General features: G+C 40.8%; 1 protein-coding gene across 1 annotated transcript; it reads right to left on the reverse strand.

Annotated features, from left to right (window-relative positions):
• Positions 1–6,068: 6,068 nt before the first annotated feature.
• LOC131889817 (uncharacterized) lies at positions 6,069–8,003 on the reverse strand. The gene is made up of 5 exons (XM_059239014.1): positions 7,903–8,003; positions 7,669–7,841; positions 7,390–7,609; positions 6,787–7,322; positions 6,069–6,722 (listed from the first exon to the last, which is right to left on the reverse strand). The coding sequence occupies exons 1-5, from the start codon at positions 7,976–7,978 to the stop codon at positions 6,552–6,554; spliced, it is 1,176 nt and encodes a 391-aa protein (XP_059094997.1). The 5' UTR covers positions 7,979–8,003; the 3' UTR covers positions 6,069–6,551.
• Positions 8,004–14,741: the final 6,738 nt, after the last annotated feature.

Consider the following 14,741-nt stretch of genomic DNA (forward strand, 5'->3'; position numbering starts at 1 on the left):
AGTTGTTTCTGTTGCTAGAAATTTGTTCTAAATTCGAAAGCATTTCGAAATTGTAGGGCGTATGTAGGCGTTGATCCAATAGCAGGAATTAAGTCAGACTTGGACAAGTTTTTGACTAAAATTCTCGATCAACCTTATATCTAAGGGTTAGCCAGGTCAGCCTTCTCTATTTCGTCGGTCGATCGAATAATATATGTAAGTAAAAGTTATGTAAAATGAATATATTTCTCGTCTTGAACTGCTGGGATTCCAATCCCAGTAACGATAAAGAAGTCCGCAAAAAAATATATTAAATGATGACACCCCTTTCCATAAAAAGGTGAGAAAAATGTCTTAAAACCCATGAAATGAGAAAGGCATATTCACTTCTTTTCAGGATATAAAACAATCGTTGGTGAAATCTAAATCATAGGATCAAAACTGATCAGTCATTAAACGGCTTCTTTTATTGGTCAGTTTCAGGTCAGTTTTAATCTGGCACTCAAACGAGCGAGGAATAGATAACAAGTCACAAACAAGCAGTCAATTGGCACACACCCTGTTCCACAAGATGTTAGTGATGCCCGTAATGAACTTTGGCTACATATCCCGAGTATCCAACCACGTGGTATGTGACGGTTTGAAGCTTGCCATTAGGAAGTTTGACGTGGTATTGACCTTTGGTGTGACCACCGTGCCGGCTCTCAGAGTGACCAAAGTTGTTATAGCCATCGTGGACTTTATATCCAAAGGAATAATGGCCGCCATGATCATGATGTCCTCCATGGCCATGGGTCGCAAGCGTTGAGGCAAGAACGGACAAAAGGATGGCACAAATAATCTGTAAAGGAGTATTAATTTCGAGATTTGAGAAGAAGTTCCATGGTTTAGGGACACTTTGTCATACCTTCATCATGGTATTGATACTAGCTTGTGCGTCTTGATGTGATGGCTGGACGAGAGTCTGCAAACTGATGTTGAAATTAAGGGCATCGTCAGTTTTTATATGAAGCTCGTTGTTGCTGATTGGAGATGACACTTCCAGTTAACATTTGATGGAATTTGAAGTCCTTAACAGATGATACGGAAGAAAATCTAGGATTTCATCCACGTCTGTTTGACGAATGCACACTCGATCATTAGAGCGTTACAAGTAATCTTTATCCCGAGCCGAAACCCGACATTTCACTCAACCGAAAGTTTGAAAGTGCTTGTTCATGTCAATGAAATCAATTGATTTGGAAAAGTTCTGGGGGAATGCAAAATACTACACATCATGATTTAATTGCAAGAGAACTCGACCTCTTAGAAGATAAGAACCAAACAACGGTTTGGCGTCCATTGTTCCGTCTGACTTACTGGTTTGCTTTTATAACACTAAGCTCAACTTCATTGAGTCAAATTAAATCAGCTTACACATCATATTTTATATCGAATCCAAGTGAAATCCAGAGTATCTTGAAGTAAAAGGTAAACGCTTGTTGCAAGGAATAAGCATTCGCAGTGTATTCAAAGAAATGGACAACATATATTTTAAAAGACATTTTTGATTGGCAAGGCGTTGGTCGTTTCTCAATAAAAGGAACGGATTATAGTTACCGTTACTTTGGCCAAAAGAATAATTCGTTACGCTACCGTTACTCACCCAAAAACTGTAATGGAGTTACTCGTTACAACTACTTTTACAAAAAAAAAATAATGACCAATATTGCATGAGTTTTGCCTCATCAAGACCATACTTTACTAAATGATTATTATATTATTATATTTTGGATTCAAGCAGTCCTTATAAATGAAGTTTTCCTGTCAGTATGTTACGTTAATGAGCATTGATGCTGTTTATTCTTGAAGTACTGCATTACTCGTATTCTTGGCCATGTTCGTTAGGCTAAGCCAATGGAAATGCATAATAAGAAAATTATTTCCTTTCAAAATTTAAACTACTTCAACAGTATCAATATTATGGAGATAACATCCCAAATGCCTTTTTGAAATTTGAAACTTAGGAGGGGAAAGCCATATCTAAAAAGTCAAAGTAAATATATTTAGGGTAGGAATTTCGAATCCGGACAAAGTTCAGGTATCATAAATTAGGCTGCGTTGCAAATTCAGTTTTGCTTTTTTTTAATCAGACGAAAGAAAACTGATTTGATGAGTTCGATTTCATACATTTCCTTGTTATTTGAAACTGTTTTCGAAAACGTTTCGAAAAAAAAACTTTGAGAGAATTTGATTAAATAGTTTAAGCAATTTTCAATTATTTAGCTCTTGTAAGATACTTGCCAAGGATTGGAGTACATATTGCTGGGATATTTCACATCTAAAATGAGATGTTTTCTTAGGCTCGACAAATGATCGTTGAACATTTGCAACCATGACACAAAAAGTCACGATGGAAAAACATTATCAGAAATTCTCGAGCTTAAAAAACTTCCCTATGAAAATTCTGTGCTTAAAGTCATGGATGAATATGGAGAGTGTTAAGATATTTGGTGCAAGATACTCAAGAAAAGGAAAATTTACATGGATTACGTCATTAGGGGACAAGAGAGTAACCTGTCAGTTAATGCTGTTTATCGTTACTTCGCAGACGCATAGATAAAGTAGATTTCGGCCATTTTATTGGATACGCTCTATGAAATTGAGATCCCAGCCAACGTTTTTAACTGTTCAAGAAGTTTCTTTCATGATTGGAAACAAATGCGTAAGGTTGAAAGGTCACTTATTGGCATATATATCAAGTCAGGAGTTCCCCAAAGCTCCATTTTAGGCCCTCTCCTTTTCATCATCTTTACTACTCCATTTCAGAAACTTCGTTATAATGTCAGTACCTCCTCATCTCGTGGTGATGGTACAATATTAGTTTGCGGTAGGGATGGTCAGGAATTCATTAGTCTGATAGGTCGAATTTGGTCTTGGGTTGCAGAGAGTACATAGTATGGCCTTAAACTCAATGACCTTTGCGTCGACTCTCAGCATTTCTAGGAGTGGTACAGAAGTGAAATAATGCAAAACATTTTTTTTTTGTGTGTGTTTTGAGCAGCCCTGGGTATCAGTCTTCAAAGTTTACATCTTTCCTGTCCGATATGTTGATTTGAAATCTTGGATGAAAAGGGTCGGGTAATATCGCAACCCACACTAACATTTTTAACCTTTCGCACAACTTTGAAGTCAACTTACAATTGATTGAGTACTGATGAAATGAATACGCTGTTGCAAACCAGCTGTTATGCTCTCGAATTTGTTTGGTTGGGGAAATAACGTTTGAAAAAGAATCAAGCTTTGGGTTCCGTTTAGTGACACAAAATGAAAATGTGGCAATACAATTGTCGATGTACCTCTTATTTAAAAAGATTATATGACAGTTGAATGACTTAAAAGTGGAAGCAGAATTGGCTTGAAAGTTACAGAGATATTCCATGTCGATTTTGAAACAAGCTGAGCTCAAAACGATACCCGAGAAAGGTTGCAAAGTCTTTAATGAATTAAGTTCCGTGAGAATGAAAGCTACGCAATTCTTTGAAGATTGATATTCATTCAAAGCAATTCTTGGAAAATTGATATTCATTCTCGATGGTTGATTGTGAAATCAAAACCAAGGAAGGAATTCTTGTTCAGTCATTGGAACTGGTCTACACTCGATGAATACAAGGAAACAATGAGCCCAAAATTGGGTCTGAATAGACCCCAGTGAAACGTCACTCCCGACGCACATGGGTGTCGCGTGCCGTTGACAGACAGGCTAATCCATAGATTGCTACATGTAGACTTCCTTGGCTAATCCCACGTTCTCAAGATTTTTCCCGGATGATAGTTTCACCTAAAAGATCTCTAGACTGGGATGAGTATGTCATATTTGGCCCACAAACTTAGTATAGGATGAAGGGTATTGTTCCAACATTGATCTGAGGAGTACACTTACCCGAGATTGACCTCAATCTACCAACAAAACATTTATGTGAAGAAAAGTTTCTTGCCTTGGTACTATTGGGCGAAACCCCCTCTGATTGTGTAGATTTACTTGATCGAAAAAGTTTTTATTTCGACCTATCTGGGCATGGAGCATCGAAGAATACTTCCCCAGGCCTTTCGGACGATGATAACACCTAAACTCGAAAACTGGACGATGTCGGCGAATAAAATAAGACAATTTGGGACAGACCAGATCCACGTCGAAAGCCCTGGCTTTGTTTTACCTTGGAGAAACATTGTTACGGATTGTGGACTTCCGAAGCCCTGAGGCCAAGAAAGTAGCAGTCAAAAGTTCCTCATCAAAGGGTAAGTAAGTTCCAGACAAAAAGAAGAGAGGGGCGATTTTTGTTTCAACCAAACCAGTAAGCCACCAAAGTATTGTAATCCACCCCAGAGCAGATCCTGCAATGCGGGCTTTGATCTTGGATTTGAGGACTTAACAGAGGGGTGGGATTCTCCCGGTGGCTTCTTTTCACAAGACAAAAGGTCTGCTTGAAAATCATGATTAAGCATGATCCTGAGGCTCTCAATGTCCCAGGTCCACCATTTCAGGGGGCTTGAACAAGAACCAACACTTCAGCCCTCTACTTTCATAACGCGGAACATCTCTTACATCATTCATATCGGCAGACGCTCAATCTTTCAAATTTTTCAAAACAGACTTGTTTTGTCAATTTTCTCCTTTGAATCGAAGAGAACAAGTATAGTTTAAAGTAAGAACAAAAGCCTCGCTCTCAATTGAAATTTGTGGCGGTATGGCTGCTTTTGTTCCAGCATTTCTCTCCCTTCTATTGTACTTCAATTGCTCGTTTTCGCATAGTACTGCAGGAGTGGTGTAATCATCGTCATCATGTGAGAGTCAGCACAAGCCTTGCGTGTTGATAATTGTACTTGAGAAATGAATTTCCGTGGTTCTGCAACCGTTGATAATCCCAGGGAAGGCAAAGTTGTTCCTCCTCCTCCTAGATTCCCACCGAAAACAGGGATCCATGCCAATTGGAACGAGGACTCGTAATCGTCAAACCTCGAAGTAGAAACGATTCCTTCTCTCTGGAAATCCCAAAACCGAGGCCAATTAACTTCCAATTTCCTGCGGTATTGATTCATCTATTTCTGGGAAAGTACGAAGTAATCCGTGATTGATATACCCCATTGAAATAGATTTCCTCTTTACAAAGGATAATGACAAGGGAAAAAGAAACATTCAACCAGGTTTAGAAAGGCTGCAACACGATGACCAGCAAAAAATATGGATGAAATTGTGAATCGAAGCCTTGCTTTCGATCTCCTGATTTTTTTATTCCAATCAGAGTATGTGGCGTCCTTTTCAAATTGTCAAGTCTCTAAGGGATAAGATGAGTGTCTGTGTTCACACTGAAAGCTCAATTTTATTTTCATAATGGTACAGAATGCTAGTCATGCCAGTTGTTTGTATTTGCTACCGAAGCTTTCCCCTAAAGTCTTCCCCTTCCTCAAATTGTTTCAGGGATGAATGTTAATGATGCAAGAAATCAAGTTGAGCCTCAGCGCCCAAAAAAATCGATGTACCCTTCGGGTTCAAGTTGAAGCTGACCCATTCTCGATAATGAGCAGCACTCGTGAAGATGGAAATCAACTTTTGCGAGAGCAAATTACGACCTGTCTCAGTCTATTTGATCTGTCACTTCTGGATCTTCATCAGTTCCACTATCAACGAACAGAAGGAACGAGAGAAGGACCATCCAAAGGGAAACTGAAAGAAGGGAGAGGGGGCTTTTATGGGAGTCTTTCTCTATTGTCAATGGAGCCAATATTACATATTGTGGCCTCGGGCAAGTCTTCTTACTGACACGGAGAGCCGAGAATGGGGGGAAATTGGGAGTTTTGTTCTTCTAAAGACGCTCTTCGGTCCAACTAGGATAAGCGAGAGAGAATTGAAAACCAACCCAAAAGAACTAACCCTCTTTAGTTTTGCTTTCAACTTTAGATTTCAAGATTTTGCGTCTGGCAAGCAGGTTGAAGTCGGTTCACTGAAGTCTGTTAAGAGCCTGGGTTCCATTTTGTCATATTTCTAGGGCCACCCAGAAGCCTTCCTGACGCTACTTAATCCCGTTTGTACCCAGTAAAATCCTTTGAAATTGCCAATTCAAATGGATATTTATGCTCTCTTAAAATGACACCCAGGCTACAAGCACTCAAACATATTTCTAACGCCCATCATAGAATTCCATAGTGGAGACTTGGAAACTTGTTTTGGGGTCCCATTAGGCTAATAAAACTTTTACAGATCTGTCAAGTGGTCCAAAAAACGGTAAATGTAAAAATATGACGTTTGCAATACAAGGGTCCAAAGCAGTTCCAAAGCTGGTTTTTTCTTCTTCTAAATGGTGTTGCAACTCTGTGACGATCAGTTCAGAGGGCGGATGTGGAACACATAAATGGACATTCACAAAGAGTGGAACTGAAGAATTTGGGGGGGGGGNCGGGGAGGAGGCAAAGAAAGAGTGATGGAAAAAGGAGGTAATCCTTGAAATTGAATGGACAAAGGCGCCAGGGAAGACAGGCTTACACCATGTTCCACGGGGGGAGTTGAAAGGTAATTTAGGGTTCCATTTTGAAATTTAGAAGGGATTCATGATTCTTTGGAACAATAGCTTGTACGAGATAGTTGTCCCTTGAATCTGATTCGTGAAGACGGCAAAATTTGAAGTAAACTTCATGGTCATAAGGAATGATATCTTAGGATTTGCCATCGTGAAGGTCATCAAATCGCTGTAAAGGGTTCCATTGACCTGAAAATTGAATGAATGCGTTTTAAATTATTGTTCATGAAACATTGCATGGCCGTCAGTTTACCGTGAAAGGATCGGTGAAGCCAGGAAGATTGGCCAAGAATTCTTGTCCGAGAAAGAAGGAACGGGAAAAAGGCACCAAAACCGAAGTGGACTCGATCAAGATCTTTCCATCACAAATATCAAAGACCCAATTTGAACCCAATTGATGCTTCATTGTCGTGATCAAGATTGGAGGGAATCGACAAAACGCACCATATTTAGAGATACCCATTGCTTGAACGAGATTAAACGTTCCTACAAATAGGGGTCGCTTAATCCAAATATATCGGGTATCCATGGGTTGCTTCAAACTACGTCCATCCAAAATGAGCTTTGTTCCGTGAAATGAGGCAATCCATTTTTCCTCATTTTCTGAATTGCCTTTTAACCCAATCAGATATCTTGCTGGTCCAAATCGCTTCATATTTACTTTCTTCAAATCGTCTTTCAATTTGAAGTCGAAGTCTTCGTCCATTCGAAATTTCGTCGTTTTAAAAGCTGCTCCACTTATTGTGACGTCATCACCAGACTTGGCAATTTGTAAACTATGCCTCCGACCTAAAATTAATTTAATATTTATCATCAAGCTTGTGTTGTTGTATTGTCTTTAAATCCAGTATTTTACCCTCATGCAGAGAGCTAATCTTGGACGCTGCCATTGAGTACAATCCATCTTCAGTCATCCGCTTGGTCCAGAATTCTCTCAAAGATCGTCCTGAGCCTTTATTGAGAATGGAAAGACTCATTCCTCCTTGTGAAAAGTCTCCTTTGATGTCAAAAGTTCCCAATGTTCCAATTGTGACTTGGGCAAATAGACCATTTTGACCCCGAACATTCCAAAACACCTGAGGATATGATAACGTAAAGGCTAAGTAAGAATGAATTCAAATAATCTTCCTCTTACCTCAGCTGGGTAACCAAACACACTTGTTTTAAGGAATTTTCGATAAACGTCTTGAATTTCCAAAACGGTATTCGAATTTGGGACTTGGAGACAACTTAATCGAATCTCCCAACCGTAATGCTCCTTTGCTATTTGAAGGTCTATACGACACTTTGGACTTATCACTTCTCTACCTAACAAGAGCGATCGATTAAGGTATAAACTATTTTGATAGCACAGAATAATACCTCTTACCTATTAGATAATGATAATTCCACAGACCCAAAGGCTTCTGGATGGAGTATGTCCCCGATAAGAGAGGCTCCTTCATTGTTTCTTCGTCAAATGTCACGAACGAACTCAAAATCAATAGGTTTGAAAAGGTACTTCATATTGGTAACTTTCAAGTGCCGTTTGAACTTTGAATAAACATGAATGTACACAAGAACTAATCAATGCAAAGGGCCTATTTGCTCAACAATGGTTCATCATGGCCGATTTGGTATTGCTTTTGTTTCTTGGCGTTGTGCATCAACTACTAAAACTATCTGCCAGGATTACTTTTTTATGCTCAGCAATGTCTCATTTATTTGCCGTTTTAGGAGCATTTTGCCGATGCCTAATTCATCTCTCCATTGCCAACTTAATCTGCTCCTGCTCAGTCTTCTTCTTCTTCGGGATGAATTGCACTTATATTCTTTCGAGAGGAACGTAGTGTAGCGTACCAACTGAAGGTGTAAATCATTGACCCTATTCGTGCATCAATCCACCGACATCTCGATCCATGGACCTCTGAAACCCGTGAATATCTATACTCGATCCAAATGTTTAAAAACGCCGATTCCTTTGGATATAAAATATTTTTGAGTAAGTCGATGCCATCAATTTGATTCAGCTTTAAAAACATGACGGTCCAATATTTGTGGGGTCCATGAGCTCTTTTCCATTTGCCACTGATGCTGTTGGCTCTCCTAAATCATGGGGTCATAACAGATGGACCAAACAGACTGGCTGCATGTCCACTATGGACTCTCTTGTACAAAACCCTTAGCGCTATTCGTACTCACTAGCGAGATCGAGAGCGACGCGATTTGAAAGAGGAAGAGAAGGAAGGAAAGAGAGAAAGAGAGAGAGGAAGATCGCTTTTTGTAAATAGTGTTGTACCAGTGGGGACATAATACACATGTATCCCATTGAATGAACCACCCCAAGGGAGAGCGAATGCTTACTTAACAAGGGCGTCGATCATTATTGTGTTGGGTCTTGAAGGGGGCTGCTATCCGACTACATAAGAGGAAACGAAAGTGAATTCATTCTAGCCCTCCTTGAACAGCAACAAAGTTGATATGGTTCTGCGGACTTCTCGCAGAACCAACGTTAAAAAATCTATTCAATCTGATAATGAAGTCCTCATACATATGTTCTTGTTTGGGTATGTAGTCGAATTCAACATGAAGGTGATTGGAGACCCGCGATACATTGCATTTGTGGTTCCTTTATGGTTTTCGGTTCAAAATTTCAAATTAGCAACAAGTTCGAGAAAGACGAAAAGGGACGTTTCTGTACCCTCTGTGATTGACTGACATCCACGCAATGCGGTTATTTGCCAGAGCTGTCAATACTTCAGACATGAACAAATAGTTTCTGAACCGTTAAAGATTGCTCCGGATCCCAAAAGTCCAAGGTCATGCGCTCAATTAAATTCCTCCCAAAAGGGTTTTTATCTCTTTCATCGCTGGTCCTGTTACAAAGTCCTCCGCTGGACTTGGCCAAATCGGCCAAATTCGGCTGAGGAAAGGCAAGAGAAAAGATCTCCAAATTGCCTGTGACAGCCAGTGATTAACCTCGTTGAAGGAAATTGAGTTCCTCAATTGCTCGATGGTTGAAAGTGGAACCATCCCCCAGCAGTCATTGGACCACTCTATCTTGGACCTGCTAACTAGCAACCCTGAGTTTTTTTTTATCAAATGATACTCTAATGTCAACAAAAACTCTCCCCGCCTCATTTGCCATGAAAAGGAAATTTTATGGCGAGTTTGAATGAGGAAAAATAGTTCATATCCAGGTGTTCAGCATTTCATTTAGGTGCCCAAGAGCAAGTTAGCTGTCCGTTGTCGTTCTTTGTACAACTCTTCGACACCCTCCCGAGGGACAACTTCAATAAATGGGCTCAAATTTCGAAGTTGTGACATAAGGGACCGAGTATGTCGACCGAGACGACTCTATATCAAACTACGAACTCTTCGACGACCGCCATTCTTTCGGGTTTTACACGAGAGCAGAAACCCCAAAATGATTTTCCTGAGCCAATGTGGAAAAAAGCATGAATTCAAACTTCCAGCAATTCCGAGCCGAAATCCGACGGGATGAGGGATGAAAATATGATGATGTTCTCGTGAAATAAATGTATGCAGGCAAGCACTTGGGGGATGAACAAAAAATGCAGTTTCCCGATCGTTGCCGAGCCCTATTCAAGTTCAACAAGGCGGAAAGAGCCAGCACCGCTGAGTCTTTGATAGTAAAATTACCAGTCACAGATTGCAAAAGATCGGATGGACTCGTAACAATGACATATCTAACTAACCCTGTCCCGAGAGGCTTACTAGATTACTGTAGGGTTGAGTAATGTGCTGTTGACTCTAAATGAAACAACATTGACATTCTGTGGATAAATCAAACACTCAATGCCACCCTTCAACGGTTTTCCAGGAGAGTTTTTAACACCTGCGAAATATACGTTTGCTAGCTCTCGTTCGGGAGTCAATTATTCAATTAAGTCGCCACTGGCCTTTCTAACACAGTTCTACGAGTAAAAATGATATTCATAATTGAATTGGATGCTCCAACGAGGCTTGACTCATGGCTTTTGATGATGTGAAATGTCACTTGAGACCATGATGGATGATAAATCTACGAGGAGTACCAAGCTTTCATCAATTGTTCAGCAGTGATTCAGAGCCTTCCAGGAAGAGGCTTTTTAGTCCTCAACACATACGCTCGAGAGAACCCTTGGCAGGGGCGGATTGGTGACTCTTTCACATGGGCTTGAGTCATTGAGTCGAAATCAATTTCCAATAAATAAGTAAATACGGGAGTGTCTCCCAATCCTAGAACGTGGAGGCTTCACTCATGAAATCTACTTTCCTGTATAAGGTTTCCAGCATGACTCATAGAAGGGACTCCAGATCCAGTGGCATTATGAGAGTGGTTCGCCAACCACGCGAACAACTTGGCAAATAGTTCTGTCAGTACTTGGAAGTGGTGACAGCCGACAGGAGGAAGAAGCCATTTTTGCATGAGACAACTGATGACAAATGACCGCTCCTCGATTTTCATGCATGACTGAAGGGGAGGCAAGCAGCTGCCATGGAAATTCGGAGAAATTTGCACGGCAATAGTATCCAAAGGAATACTTGAACATCATTTTGGCTTTGAAATCGCCACCAAGATTCAGCTATGCCATACTTAACGGCACGTAATCTTAGGATCTTAAAGTGAGTTTATGCCAATAATCCGTTATGAATTCGACCCTATTTGTTCATCTAGCGTCGGTGTATCTGTGAGTTTCACTGACGGAGGGTGTGACCGCCTTTTCTCCGTTTCAAATAGGGTTCCATTCACGATTTGACAAGATGACATTTATCGTGAATGGCCAGTTTACCGCATTTTGGCCAAATCTGCAAACCATGATACCATTGGTTGGTTGGATGGTTGGTTGGCTCGCGCACTGAATCGAAGGGACACAACCAGAGCAGGAAAGACACAGGATGAAAAAGAAACGTTGACAACTCTCGTCACAATCTGCCTCAAAATGGAGGAAACGTGTCATCGAGAGAGCCAATCCTGGGTACTGCTAATACTGTATAATACGGAATGGATGCCACCAGGCTTGGAGTCTTAGTTAGCACTTTATGGATTCTCGGCTATGCAGAAAAGTAGAGTGCTAATCTTTTATTCATGGACAAATCAGAATGGGCGTGATTCCAATATCCATCCATCCCTTGTCATCATGAAGTGTGCGCCGCCGCGAAACTGATGAAATTGAGTCTCGTGAATAGTTGTAGACTCACAAAGAGGCATTATTGCTCTGACATTTGCCATGAGACAACCCTGCAATCAGGCTTCGCATTGGAGGCTTGTCAAACTCTCTGTGCTACACAGGATCAGATCATCATATATAGGGTGCACCAAATTTAGATTGGAATATGAAACCACTTTTTTTGAATGAATACGTAGTAATAACAAAATAGCATGGTCCAAGCAGATACCTGAACTTTTGATGAGTCTTGTAAGAAGGAATAAGTGGCTGGGAATGAGATTTGAGGAATACACAAAATATTGATCGAGCTCGAGTATCACCACACATTTTGAGGCCATATCGTAAAGAACGCAATTTCGAATCATACAGTAAAATTACCGATAATGATAGTCGTTTTTTTNAGTAAAATTACCGATAATGATAGTCGTTTTTTCCGACTTCTAATAAATCAATTTTGTACCCAAACAATGAACAAAAAACGTGCGCTATCCATTTCCTCCTTCTCCTCCTGGAGTTCGTTAAAATGCGATCGAATTGTTGTTAGCCACAGCAGGTGAAGACGAAGATTTTTTTTGGCCACAGGAAGTTAGTTGCCTGGTTTTGAAAATGCTACACTCCGCTTTCAATAATTGTACCACCAAATAACGACAACAGTAGATGGAGAGTGTGTGTGTGGTTTGAGTTCTATTGAATTGGGATCCACTTTAGCAGGCGGTTCTTTTTTGGTGGCCTCACCCCCAACGTAAAGAGAGACAGACCGAGAAGATAGGACCTTTTTGTGGGCTATTAAATATTAAGTAGGCAACCTTTGACAAGGGTGAGCAGGCCAGATCACTTGGCAGAGATGGTATCAATATTGATTTTGAATGTTTAACAACTTGTCCAGTGGGTATGGCATTTTCCGGGTGTCGTCTATTAAGGTTATTTTATGGCTCACAAAGCCCTCTCTCTCCCTGTGTGTTGGTTGAGTCGGATGTTGAGTGGCATGGGTTGTCAGCTACAGATCACGAGTGCACACTCCAATCAATGCGATAATAAAGAATCGTCGTCGATGTGAGGGCAATATGACAAACAGTGGTGCATCAGTGCATATCTTGGTTGTAGGTTGTTTTCTTTCAAATGTTTGGCTCTAGTTTGTATGAACAAGATTTGTCCCAGTCATGCTGAAAGATGGCTGGTGTTGCACTTAATTGACGCAATGAAATTGCTGACGTCATCTGAAAAGATTGCTTCGCTCGCTTTACATTGGTAACCGATATGAGTAACTAGCACTCGCACTACTGAATATTGGATGTAAGTACGTAATGGTCGCTCCACTACAGTAGGTCGGTGATGATCTTTTCGTATTCAGTCAAGATTGCCAGGTTGGGAAAGTTCCCTTGACTGTACAGACTGTCATTATCTTTGAATTCAAGCCACAAACAAAGGGTTTTTTCAACACACAAATGATCTTTGTGTCATTGGCAACAAGAGATCATCATCAGCAATGGCTCGACAAGCCGCCGCCATCGGCGAGTCATAATTATGGAATGATTAGTCCGTACAAGGGTTCACGTCTCTTGAATGGCATTCCCTGGGAAATCTTGGCAACTAACGACAATTCACCTCGATCAGATCCACTGAATCGATCTCTCTAGCAGGAGGGAAGGATCTGGATTTGGCCAAGATTTGGCATCCCCCTTTCCTTGGCTCTAAAAGTGCAAGGTTGATGATCAAAAGACGATTTGTGATTCTACCTACAGTAGGTGGATTTTCGCGGAGATGTTCAATTTATAGTGCACATGTTCCCCATAGTGAGGGTTGTACCGGTTTATAGTAAAAGTTGCCAGTCTTGAGAATCGAGTAGCAGGCCCTTGACATTACACGGCTCAGAGATCAGAGAAACCAAGATTTCCCTCGATTCCCTCACCCTCCTTCTGGATTCTGGCGTTCCATGGGTTGGGACTTGCAACTGGATCTTTTCCCCTCCTTCTCGTAATTCCATCTCTGATCGTATTTTGGTTGCCTAACTCGTCTTTGGACGGAGTGGCTCGGCGTTTTATCGTTACAAGGGGGTTGTTGTTGGAATAAGCATCCCTCTTAGTAGCTCTTTCATCCTTGGGACTATGTCTGAACGAGAACGATTCTAAAATTGACACTGTTGAATGTTTATGTACCTGCATTATGTATTGTGGGATCATGTTCGTGTTCGTATGGCACGTCATAAATATTTTCGGCTTATAAAAACTGGTTCGTCTGGAGCACACGTTTGCGGGGGGAGAGAGGCAATTGTCATAAAATTATCCATCCATATTTTGACAGTGGATTGTGCCACCGTGGAACAACGGCAAGTCGCGCTCTCTTTGTTGTACCATAAACTCTCGTAGTTCTGTGAGCTAGCAGCAGCCCATCAAAAGATAATCAAGAAGAGTGACCATAGTGAAAGCGAATAAATCTCTCTCACTTGGACCAGGTGGGTGAAAGCAAGGAAGTGGCGACGATTCTTCCTCACCCCTCATCTTTTGTTCCTTTCCACCCGGTTCCAATATCCTGTTCTCAAGTGTGCTCCCGATCCACTGATGATTAAGAAGTGGCAAAACGTTGTCGCTCTGTAAGATACGTACGTTTAGAACAATATTATCTATAGTAATAATTGCTCAGGTGTCGGTTAACGTCTTTATGCATAAGTGAACATCTAGGTCTAGGCCGCGTTATTGCTCAATGCGTGACGCAAGTCTCATTTTATTAGAATACATCGTTTGACAGCCGAGAAAAAGTCCGGAGAATACTTTTTTCTATGAAGAAAAATTGTTCAGACATCTGTTTCAGAGGACTAGGCCATGATAATAAATTGATTTTAGCTCCATTTGGTTTTTTTTCCTTTTTGTGGCAAACGCATGTATATTTGTCTGGAATATTGGAAATTGTGGGAAATTGTGTCCCAAACACATATTGTGACTTGCTAAAAGCAATCTTATAACACAAATTCTCAACCCAGCTTATCAGACAAACCTTGTAAGCCATCTGAAAACACCTGTGAAATAGCCGTGCCATAAGCCTGCGAAGTAGTAGTTGT

Source organism: Tigriopus californicus, chromosome 11 (genome assembly GCF_007210705.1).
Source record: "Tigriopus californicus strain San Diego chromosome 11, Tcal_SD_v2.1, whole genome shotgun sequence".
Classification (NCBI taxonomy): domain Eukaryota; kingdom Metazoa; phylum Arthropoda; class Copepoda; order Harpacticoida; family Harpacticidae; genus Tigriopus; species Tigriopus californicus.

Bases quoted from the DNA above. Each gene is read 5' to 3' on its own strand.
- LOC131889817 (XM_059239014.1), bottom strand. From the start codon at position 7,978: ATGAAGGAGCCTCTCTTATCGGGGACATACTCCATCCAGAAGCCTTTG. The intron at 7,323-7,389 runs GTAAAATACTGG...AATTAATTTTAG, and splicing joins GATTAGCTCTCTGCATGAGG to GTCGGAGGCATAGTTTACAA. The intron at 6,723-6,786 runs GTAAACTGACGG...TTCAATTTTCAG, and splicing joins GCTTCACCGATCCTTTCACG to GTCAATGGAACCCTTTACAG.